The sequence below is a fragment of the Aedes aegypti genome, chromosome 2 (assembly GCF_002204515.2).
Source record: "Aedes aegypti strain LVP_AGWG chromosome 2, AaegL5.0 Primary Assembly, whole genome shotgun sequence".
NCBI classification, from domain to species: Eukaryota; Metazoa; Arthropoda; class Insecta; order Diptera; family Culicidae; genus Aedes; species Aedes aegypti.
The window spans coordinates 147,263,688-147,275,740 of record NC_035108.1 but is presented as its reverse complement, the minus strand read 5'-3'; the positions used below and the strand labels follow the sequence as shown (position 1 = coordinate 147,275,740).

Genomic DNA, 12,053 nt, shown 5'->3' with positions numbered 1-12,053 from the left:
ATAACCAACATTTTGAAGTTCGATAATTGCCTGCTAGAAATGTTCATGGACTGCTCAACAGTAACATTTTTAAAGATTTCTGAATCTCATTTATGAATTTCTTGCTCCGAGTGTTCAAAAATTCCTCCAAAGATTTTTCAGAATACATTTATTTAAGGATTACTGCAATAGAAAAAATGCAATAGGTAAAAATAAAAATAAAAAGCAAAATAAATAAAATTTAAATACGGAAAAATATTGAAAAAAATGTAAGATACACTGAAAATGCCTGCTAGTTCAATAATATCAATGTAAGACGCATTTTCTCATCAAACAATACATGTCCAACGAAATTTAAAAAAAAATATTTTGCTTCGATATAACGTAACGAAAATAAAATTCGAGTTACGTTATATCGAGGTATTACTGTATCTTTGGAGAAGTTCCTAAACGAATCTCTGCAGTGATGTCAATTCTGCAGGTACCTATACTAGGAGAAAAATACTGGTTGGGCTTTTGAAGGTTCCGCATCCGGAGGAATTCCTTGAGAAGTTCGTGGAACAACCTTTTAATCTTTCCTGAAGAAATCTGCGGAGTAATGCTTGAAGGAAGCTATGAAAAAATTCCTCAAATACTTCTTCATCTTGGCATTACGTCCCCACTGGGATTGAGCCTGATCCTTAGCTTAGTGTTCGATGAGCACTTCCACACTTCCAGCTTTATTTGCCAAAGTTGCCATTTTCGCATTCCGGACCGGGAATCGAACATAGACCCCTTGCTTTGTACCCGTAAACTTTACTACGAATCTAAGGAAGAGTATATCCTGAATTACATTTTGAAGAGTTTTCGGACAGAAACCTGAAAAATACAGGAAGTAAATTTTAAGTTTCTTATTTTTGGGCACGATGTCTTTAAAGTTCCTATTTTTAGACACTTAGTCGCTATCAGCCCTACATGTTAGATTACACCCGATTCTGTTTTTGCACGGGGGATTCGTACCGGGCAAAACAAGTTTTCAGTTCAAAATTTCAAAAACCGCGCAAAAAAAGTAACACCATTTCTCGACGTTTCATGCAAAAATAAGGTTTTGACGAAAAAAAAATGCATGGAAACTTTTTTTGCACGGCCGTGCAAAAACAGAATCAGGTGTAGTCTAGAAGTCAATTTTTTGCTTCAATAGTAAAACTATTGATGAACAATGAAATCGTAGTGAGTCACACAATTATTTTATATTTGATTTTGAAAATATATGCATTTGCAACAACTTCGCTTCTTATGAAAACGCTGTTCGGATGTCGCAATAGTCGATCGCAATCGTGAAAAAGCAAGTTGGTAAATCACTGATTATAGTGAGTGTAATAAAACTACAAAAATAAGTAGCGTAATCATCAATGGGTTTCTATTTATTTAAAAGATATCACCTTCCTCCATCCTCAGCAGCAAGCTCCTTAGTGTTAATGTTACATGCTTGTCTTTTATTCTTCGTGAAATTATTAGTATATCAAATATCTTTCTTATATATTACGCACTTCGGAACAGATGACAATAGTACACAATATTTGACTGCCTTGCTTTGCAATTTAACCAGAACATGTTTTATAATTTGACAAGAATTTTACAGAAAACCGGAAACCAATTCACTGACAGAACAGACAGGAATACGAGATAGCAATCCACAGATTCGATAAAACTAACTAAACAATTGTTCGGATGCGCGCTCGAGGTGCCAATTATGCCTGGAAAGAGCGGCCCGCGCTTCATAATCGGCCACTCCCATGTCACGCAATCGTTGCACCTTCTGGTCAAAGTCCGGATTGCGGCAAGGTCCCCCCGCGTACACGTTTGTCCAGTGCTTGGCGGTCAGGATGAACATCTCGTGGTTGTCTTTGTACTGTGTGGCCACTATGGCATCCTGGGGATCGTCCGGTTCGGCAGCGGCCAGCAGGGCCTGCAGCGACAGCAAAACCGTTCGCAGTGTCATAGCAGCTGCCCAGTTATCTTTCAGGATGTCCAGACAAATGGCTCCGGTAACGGAAGAAATGTTCGGGTGCCAGATTTTTGTGATGAATTTAACCTGTCAAGGAAGTTATAAACATGATCAATCCATTTCATAGTGTCTACTGAAACAAACTTACCTTCGGTGGATTGAAAGGGTACGTTTCAGGCACCTTGATTTCGAGCAGGAATTTACCGCCCTCATAAGGAGTATCCGGAGGTCCGGCTATTTCACCGCGCAATTCTGTAAAGTTATCGTTGACTATGTCTAATTTGATAGAACATTGGACAATCTGAAAAGAGAAATGAAAATTGTTTATATTGAGAAATAAGTATGTCAACTAAGATAGGTGGGTATTGAAAGTCGAAAAAGATTGGTACTATCATCTGTGGCTAGTAGAGAACAGTAGAACCATTTGTATTTTCCCCAGCAGTTTTGAACAAAGATTTTTTTGTGATTGGAATTGAAACCTCTTGAAGCAGACGTCGATAGGCACAACTGACAAATTCCATCCAAAATGAGTAGAAATGTTTTTGGCGGGGTTGGTGGTCTAATGGCTACCGCTTCTGCTTCATAAGCAGAAGGTCATGGGTTCATTCCCAGGCCCTATCTCTTCCCTCGTACTATGTAGTTGTATATTTCACTTGCATCTATCTACCACTCTTACTCTATAAACCCTAAACCAGTGGTTCTCAACCTTTTTGTAGCTGCGACCCCCTTTGGAGTCCTACAAACATCCGACGGCCCCCTGAATATGGTTGATATTGAAATCCATAGATATTCTTGGCAGTCATACCCAAAACAAGTGAGGGGCCCAGATAGCCGTAGCGGTAAACGCGCAGCTATTCAGCATGACCATGCTGAGGGTCGTGGGTTCGAATCCCGCTGGTCGAGGATCTTTTCGTAAAGGAAATTTTCTCGATTCCCAGGGCATAGAGTATCTTCGTACCTGCCACACGATATACACATGCAAAAATGGTCAATCGGCAAAGAAAGCTCCCAGTTAATAACTGTGGAAGTGCTCATAAGAACACTAATCTGGGAAGCAGGCTTTGTCCCAGTTGGGACGTAACGCCAGAAAGAAGAAGAACCCAAAACAAGTAGATAATGCAAGAATTCTGCTATCATCCTTCGAAGAAGTCCACTAAGACTAGTCAAGAGTTTAACAAATATCTTTCGAAGAATCTGATAATGAATCTCAATAAAGTATCTTGTCAAAACCCTGAATAAAAAAATGTAGGTCAAGATCCCAACATAAAATTCTGCTGATAATATTCCCACCCCAAGTAACATAAGTAAGCTTTATAAAAGTTGGTTCAGTCACAATATGTTTAAAATTTACTTAACTTTTATTCAGCAAAATTGTTTGCTAAATAAAAGTTCGTGGAAGATTTGTAAATGTGCTTCTGAAGAGCCAACTAAAGGTTGTGGATAGAATTCGTTGAACAAATCTCCGGGAACTCTCTGAAAACTTTGTCAGATATCTATCTAAAATCTTTGCAAGGGTTCCCGACGATTATCTGACGAAGTTCCTGCCAATTAATACTACTATATATATCTTAGGAAATTTGAGCATGAGCTACTCCGTGATTGACAAGAATCATCGAAATTGAACAGGGAACCAACGAATAAAGTGCTAACTGAAAAAAAAACACGCCGACCGCGTGAAAAATGAATCGTACAGCTTGGGCCTTCGCAAAGCACTTAGCAAGCGAACGAAGCCATGCAAGGACATTCCTATTCATACCTCATTGGACGAGCTTAGAATTATTTTCAAGCTCACGCTGGAATAAAAATCAAGCAAGGAGAAGAAAGTTCAGAACAACTACACAAATAGTAATTTGACCTGACAAACTCTTGTAAACAAACTGATATTGAATGTATTTTATCAGTACTAGCCTTCTTGAAAGTTACATAAAATAAGTTCCAGTTTTGAAATATTTGTACAGCAACTAGACGCTTATTTGAAATAGCTTCGCGGACCCCCTGAGAAGCCGTTACGGCCCCCCAGGGGTCCGCGGACCACCGGTTGAGAAACCCTGCCCTAAACTATTTGTTCGTATCAATCGCAAGTACCAGAGGCGGACAAGAAACCGTTTCCCTGCGCTTCCATTCTTTCATCATTATAGCACGTCATTCCTTACGCCTGATATACAGGCAGTCTGCTAACCAAAAAGCAAAGCCTCTCAGTCACAAAATTACCTTTACCCCCTACACTTTCCGCATAAACTGGCTTAGATGCAAAGGTATATCCGATTTACTGTGGCCAAGTTTTGAATGCAACCACGGAATGCAACTCAAATTCCCGCCCTTGCCCTCATTGGTCTGCATTCTGGTGTGGCAGGCGCCATTGTTGCCTAAAAATCACCAGCATTTATACACTGAGGGTGTCTGTTAGTCCCAAGCAGTCATCTGATTGGTTTCTTGTGTAAGTGCAACTGATCAGGCGATACTGGAGTAGCAACCACGGGCGGCCAATGAAGCAGGATCGGTAGATCGGGTTGTAATTTTGAAGTGCCTTAAGCAATCCTCAAAATATAACAAGGAACTGGAACAATAAACAGGATATCATCATATAAAAATGACAGTAATTGTAATTGTAATTGTATTTATTAATCTTACGATAACCAGCTTTAACATTTTTATCGGGTCAAGGAAGTCACAAAATGAAAACTACTTATTGGAGAACAGTCTACTGTGTAACAGATGTACCCTGCAATAATGAATGATCACCCTTACATATATATGATTTATATCCAGTCACAAATTCTTCAACAGTGTTCGTTTAACTTCTGAACAGGCAACATTGCTGTACCTGGCGCGAAAGATAGCACGCACAAATCATGGCTACTATGTTTTACTGCATGTATCCAGTGATGCCTGTAGAACAGCCCGATAATTATAGCCAAAGTTTTACAACTAATTCAAAAACCAATAACTAATTACTGGGGCGTCCGATTTGAAAACGGTCTTCGACAAAGTTGTAGCTGATTATAGTATCCCACAGTATCAACATAGTTCTAATCCCCAAGAGCACATGGGAAAACCCTATGACCGATTGAATGAATTGCTTGCTTTTCCCATAGTAATTCCCATATAAACTTTAAAGGGCTTGTGCAGTCTCAGTTTTCATCCAAATGAGCTCAAATTTTGGGAGGACACTCAGAATTTGATCTAGAATCGAATGAGCGGTGTGGAGCAAAAACGATTTTTTGAACCACTCTAATATACATACATTAGTACCGTAATCCGGGGTAACATTGATCTTTTTTTTTAATATTTCTTAAATATTTGGTTCGAAAATGGAATAGTTGCAAATTTTATATTTTTAAAACAAGTACTGCCACCCATAGCTCGAGACTGTATACTTTATTTTGTTTTTTGAAAGGTTTAAGCATGTTAAAAAAATGTTTTAAGTGATTTTTTTATTTAGCTGATATGGGGTAACATTGATCACCTATGTAAACAATGTTCGGTAATATTGAAAATGGCGTTACCTACTAAAATCATGGCCTCTGAAGCCGAATATGAAGGCCAAATGCTTACAAGTCATTTACTTTTTGAGTTATTTTAAAATTAAAAACAACTCGAACCACGGAATACGCCTAAAGGTAGGCAATTTTCTAAGGGAAAGTTACATTCTTAACAGTAATTAGGTAATGTTGCCTAATTGAACATACTTATGAAAGTTTTGAAAACGGCATCGTTTTCGGCGATGCCGTTTTTAGTAAGAACCGCATTTTCGTTGCTCATATCATTTACAGAACTTATGTGAGACATGAATGTTTGGTAGTGTCATCCTTAACCATTGAAATCATTGTTTCGAAAAGTTGCCAAATTTACGCATAAGGTAAACGCAATTTTCACAAAAATCTTCACTTTTATCAGCTGATGAATACAAGAAAGAAAAGAACCATTCATGATTTGGAAATGTTCCATCAATAAATGATAATGCGAACTTTTTATGAGATGGGTCATTCCGATCAATGTTACCCCGCTGATCAATGATACCCCGGATTACGGTAGATTCTAAACTGCAGAACCATTCATATTGTATATTGCAATACCAAATTATCTCAGATTTATGCATAAAAATCTAAAAACAAGAACATCAAAAAACAAATTCCGGATAATCGAGTCTAAAATTCCGGAAAATCGAATCCCGAATAATCGAGTCCCCGGATAATCGAGTCCGACCTGTATAACTAGTTTAGGGTTTGAATTACAGTTAGCCAGCTCCCTTCGTTTCTGACGTCAAAAAACATATGTTTAGCCGAACATATTTGTTTGACCTAAGAACCTCTCAAACTAGAGAGCGCATGCTACTAATTATGCACAACAAGTACTTTAGTAGTTCGTCAGACTGTTAGCTCTTGGAAAACAAAATTGATTCTCGATTCGAGATAATGTGTAATCGTCGTCGTGTTCATATGGCAACGACAGAATCCAGAGCAATCCATTATCACGAACGATTGGTTTTTCAAAATATTGATCCGCATCCTCTCCCTTCGCAATAGTTTGCAGTCGGGAGGTTGGAAGTGTTTGACGTATACCTAAATTGTGTATGAATTCCAGTGACGTTTAGGAAGGGAAACCGCGTATCCGTAAATTTTGTCAAGTGTTTAGTTCAGGCAACTACTCTTATAATGAGTGATGTGGAAAATGCATCCAGCAATTCCGAAACGGAATTCGAACAAGGTCAGTACCGGATTGTTATTGCTTTCTTTCGAGTTGTGGAAGCCGCCATCGGGAAAACTTCACGTCGGCGATAGAAATGAAATCCCCCGGCAAATAACTAACAGGGCTGGTAGCGACTCATGTCTGAAAAAACCACACAAGAATTGAATAGAGACCATACGAAAATCAAGTAAACAAAAAGAAAATAAACCAGGTATTCTTGTCATTCATGATACTTTCATTTTCTTGAGAATGCGAGTTTCTCGTCAAGGAAATGGAAGGAAATGTTGATTCAGTTGAGTTGATATGGTTTTTAATCAATCTGTTTTCCTACGAATGTAACGATTTTTTTTTTGTAAGGCATTCGACAAAAAATCCAATAATGCTCGTCATTGAGACAACTGCTGTATGTTATACTACAAAGAACTGTATATACTCATCAGCAGTTTTGTTGAGTGTCATCAATATCACGTGACTTTGATAATTGTAGATTGTGAATGTATTCCTTCTCATGGAAGATCATCGGAAAATATTTTACTTAATGACGATTCCATGTTTACTATCATTTGGAATCATTTGCTGATGCTACATTTCAAATGAAAAGGTTTTATAAGCATTTGAATTTTTCTGAAATTTTGACAATTAGCTACCCTGATCATGAATACTTGCATCCACTTAGTAAATTCGCGATCAATGTAGCAATTATTTTTTTTTTCAAAAGGCCTTAGGATGATTATAGAACTAAGCCACACCTCAAATTTTCAAGACCATAAGTCTTGAGAACCAAACAGCGCTCCGCGTTGAAAATTTATCAGATTGGTCACCATCAGCAAGCAGATTCTCCAGACTTGTGCACTTGAAAATTTAAAGTTTGGCTTCGTTTTATAATCACCTTAACACGATTTTTCTGTGTTTGGTCAAATACCTATAAAAATATGTGCTTTTTGTGCTTTTTGAAAAAAAAAAAGATGGAGCATTTAAGAAAAATCTCTCATAACTTATGATCTCGCCCTAAAAGCCATTGGCAATCAAGTGTGAAGCTTGTTGTTACTGAGTAAACGAATGGATTTACACGTTATTTAATAATGCTACGGTAAAGAAAAGATCCTCCTCTATCTCTTAGTGGTGAGATTGTTTTTATCTTGAAATATTCTTTCACGAATTTGTCATAATAATCCTGGAGATCATCCAATGATCCCTCAATCGATTTAGAATTTCATCCAAGAGTTTTGTTTAAAACATTTTTGGGAACCCAAGTAATAATTTCTCGCTCCAGGGATGCCTCCACCGATTCCTTAGGATTTCATCCAGAACTGTCGTTCATTTCATATCCAAGTTTCCTCCTATGATTTCATTACAATGTCTAGCAGAAATTATTTGAATAATGCATGTACAAAACTACTTGTATTTTCTTGAAAACATTATTTTTTGGAAGGTAAAATGGTCTTCCTTGCGTTCTGATTTTTTTGATTGGATGATTTTGAAGACAAGTCACAATGGGACAATTTTGTACAAAAACTGGTTGAAAGTATGATTTGAATCATGAATGTGCTGCTGACAGTTTAATAAATCGTGATTCTCAGAGCTTCACTTTTGAACATTGAAATTTAAAAATCTTTGACCAGTTATTAAATTCTGATATTGCTCCAAATAAAGCGTCCCGCAATTTGAGCATTTGTCTATTAATAATAATAATTACTAGTGAATCCAGAAAAAGACTCGTATTGGTTTAGTTTATAAAATCCTAAACAGCATTCTCACATAATCCTTCAAAAAATTCAAACAATCCTAGCCGAGACCCTAATGGAACCCTGGGACCTAATCTCACAGATTTCCATGCAAGATTATCACAGAATCATGGGAAGGACGCACACATTATCCTGAGTTAGAGAATTTTAACAGTGTAGAATAAGTAATAACTTCTCTAGAAATGAAGGACATTTTATTGATTAAAATGAAATCCGCGAGACACTATTTAGCGCAGGATTAATGTGCAAAATTCGGGAGTTTCCCGTGAAAAACGGGACGTATGGTCACTTTACTTAAATCAATAAAATCTCCCGCATTTCACGCGCAGTAAATATTACTACCTTTTGCAATTATTGCATTATTAATTCAACGGTCATAATAAAAAGAATTGGGAACGGAATAGAGTTTTGCAATTATGCAGCCATAGCTTCTAAATGGTTCGTTTGCAGCAGCAACAAATTTGTGTGAAATCTAGCTTGAGATTTCGTCAAATTGTTCATTACCCTATACTTTCAAGCATCTATGTGAGCCACAAAATATAAGGCAGACTTGTCTAACTTTTTAGAGACTTTCAGCATTCTTTGAGAATCTTTTACATGAATCTGCAATAATCTTGCTCATAGATTCTGTGAAATTGGGCACAGCGTTCCATGAGAATCTCGCCCATGATCTTTTAAAAATCCTGCGAAGGACTATATGTGAGGATTCTGTTCACGAAACAAATTCAGATTGCTGGATTTTCTGAAGGAACTCCTTGAATAACATCGGAATCTTAAAAAAATGCGTAGGAGTGATCAGAAGATCATAAAATGACAAAAAATGTTGCAGAATTAACTGGTATGGAATTCTAAATACACTTTAGAGGATTCTAGGGGATTTTTTTTCGAGAAATGTTCGAAAGAACAACAGTAGTAATTCTTGGGTGAAATTCTGGAGAAATTCATAGAAACATCTAGAGGAACTCATTGATGAAACACAAAGTTAAGTTTGCGAAACTCTTTGAAAATTTCTTATAAGATTTTCTTGAATAACCTTTCGAGGAATTTTTGGAGTTAACGTGGATCAAGTGACGTAGACATTCTTGTCGGTTTTCTTGAAAAAAGCCTGGGCATGTATTTTTATTTTCAAAAACTCGGTAATAAATCTTCGGGTTTCATTGGAAGAAATTAAGAAATTTTGTAAAAATCTTTGGAAGATCTCTTAGAGTAACTAATGGAAAATTCAGTTGAAGAATTCGTGGAAAAATATCTGGAGGAAGTGCTGGGTTAGCGTCTAAAAAAAGTTCAAATTAATAATTTCGAAGAGCAACTTTTGGATTAATTTTTTAAGATATTCTTTGAAAATCGCTGGAAGAATATCTGGAGGAATTGATAGAGGTATCTCTGGAAGAATTTTTGGAGAGATCCCTGTAGAAGTATCTGAACGTATTCCAGATTAAATCTCTGAAAAGCCACTAGGATATTTGCTTAATTTAAGATGATTATTTTTAAAGAGTCAGTTGAATACGCTCGTAATAGTCTCAAAAGGTTACTCTGGATCATACTGAATTTTGCATCAGAATTCACTGCAAACAAGATAGGGAAAAATGAGATTTGTGATTTAGTAAAGAAAGATCCTATCCTATCAAAATAAAAACCGAATTTCTAAAAAGAGACATTCTACCAGCCCCGAAATTGATTGTTTCAACACTTTAAATTGACAACTGGTAAAATTCCAGATTACTTTCTCAAAATCCAATTGTTTTCCAGTTTTTCAAATTTGGAGTAATTTAAAAATCGTGCTTGAAAATGTGTGAATTTATTAATGATCAAATTTAGACATGTTCATAAAATTGAATATCTTGGGAAGTCGATTAAATTGCATACCCGAAAAGATCCTCATTGAACAGCTAAAGAAGCGTTTTGATAGTGGCGCAGCCGAAATTTTTTGGGGAATATTAACGCGAAAATCCGTTGTTATGAACATATTCTATCATGAACTACAGCCTCACTGAAATCGAAATTCCCTGAGCATTTCAGTTTTTTTTTAGATTCAATAAAATTCGCTGACAATTCCAGGTTTACCAGGTAATAGACACCCTGATATGAAAATGGCAGGAGTGAAACTGCTGGAAAAATCTTTCAACGATTTTCTCCAAAAACTCTAGAATAAACCCATTGGAAGTTTCTTGGAAGAACACCTGCAGAAATTTTTGGACGATCTTATAGAGTAACTACTGGAAAAATTGATGGAAAGCTGGAATTGGTGGAAAATTCGCTAAAAGGATTCCTGAACTAGCATTTTAGACAATTTTAAGATTACTCCCTAGAGAAATTCCTGGTTAGGTATTTCGAATCAGAATTCACCCTCTGAGCAGAATTTCAATAAAGAGAATTTAAAAGTAGTAGTACCTTGTACCTTTCAATTCCGCCCTAATTGCTTATCTTTGATAGATACGCGTATTTCGACTACCGCTTGTAACCTTCTTCAATGTAATTTACTCGTACCCACTGAATTCACTGCTTGAAGAAAAACAGTGACTTTAGAGACCATCTCTAAGTAGAGATCTACTACCAGCCCTGTAACTAGAAACGGAAACTTTTGACATCTTGCTTTCACTCCTCTTTCCTCGGCCACCAACAAAGGAACCTCTCTCGTTACGTTATGCAATTTCGATTTTATCTGTCCTCTTATGGTGCCCGATAATGGAAATCAATGTCACTTACTTCTTCGCTTTTAAGAACCTCCTTGAACTCTCGTTTGATACGGGATACTGCCATATTCGCCATTTTGCCTTATTCCGCTGTCACCGCCGCTGCTAAACCAACTGCCACTAAAGAGAACCCGGCTTTACTACGGTGATGTTCCTTTGGGGTTTTCTTTCTTGCTTCCGAAGATGCAGCAGCAGATGTGGAAATCCTTTTACCCCAATTCAAAGAACTCGCAAATAAAGGCTTGGATTTATCACTTCCCGAAAGTGCTGCCTTTCTACCGACACCAGATACCAGGATTCACTTGCAACTAGCACTTCCTTTTCCGAAACAATTTCAAACAAAAAGCGCTGTGTTTTTGATTTTTTTTTTGCACCGAAAAACCGAACAACACACTTTTAGCAGAGGTCTTGAATTTTTTGACTTTTTCCTTTTTGGCGAGCGTTGTTCTTATTTTTTGTTGCTAATTTTCATACACACACATGCATAAGCATGTGGCGTTTTAATTCACAAACACGTGTGTTACACACGACGGAGGGCGCACACCATCTTAATTTTTGTGTGTATGCATTGACGATAGGTAAATGAATGTCAGTTTGTCTCGTGAACATGCACTTTTTCGATTAAAATAATGCAAAATAGAAAATGTTATGAATTTTCTTAGAAAATCGATTTTGGTGTTTGATATGAATCGTAAAAAGTTCGAACAAAAATCTCGTAGCTCCTCAATACAAATGCATGACTTTGCAAATGGTACCTTAACAGTATAAAACTTTGATCTGATACGTCGGTGTTAAGCGAGCGGTGTAAGCGGTTGAAGGTCGAAAATTTTTTACACCGCAAACATAATCATAATTATCTTCTTTCTTCTTTACGGCATTAACGTCCTCACTGGGACAGAAACTGCTTCTCAGCTGTCCTTATGAGCACTGCCACAGTTTATTAACTGAGAGCTTTCTTTG

The 12,053-nt window shown here is 37.0% G+C and overlaps 2 protein-coding genes across 4 annotated transcripts in view; one reads left to right on the top strand and one right to left on the bottom strand.

The window, feature by feature from the left end:
• Nucleotides 1-1,352: 1,352 nt before the first annotated feature.
• On the bottom strand, nucleotides 1,353-11,612 carry LOC5564232 (ubiquitin-conjugating enzyme E2-22 kDa). Its single transcript, XM_001648519.2, has 3 exons — nucleotides 11,107-11,612; nucleotides 2,115-2,267; nucleotides 1,353-2,053 (listed from the first exon to the last, which is right to left on the bottom strand). Exons 1-3 carry the CDS (start codon nucleotides 11,167-11,169, stop codon nucleotides 1,670-1,672), a joined length of 600 nt encoding a protein of 199 aa, XP_001648569.1. The 5' UTR covers nucleotides 11,170-11,612; the 3' UTR covers nucleotides 1,353-1,669.
• LOC5564225 (ribose-phosphate pyrophosphokinase 1) overlaps nucleotides 6,511-12,053 on the top strand; it is a 40,568-nt gene continuing 35,025 nt past the window's right edge. For 2 of the 3 annotated variants that reach the window (XM_021842650.1, XM_021842649.1), the window contains exon 1: nucleotides 6,511-6,673. In XM_021842650.1, the coding sequence (XP_021698342.1) occupies nucleotides 6,622-6,673 (52 nt within the window). In that variant the 5' untranslated portion in view covers nucleotides 6,511-6,621. The remainder of the gene's footprint in view (nucleotides 6,674-12,053) is intronic. The other variant, XM_001648520.2, reaches the window with a different exon arrangement.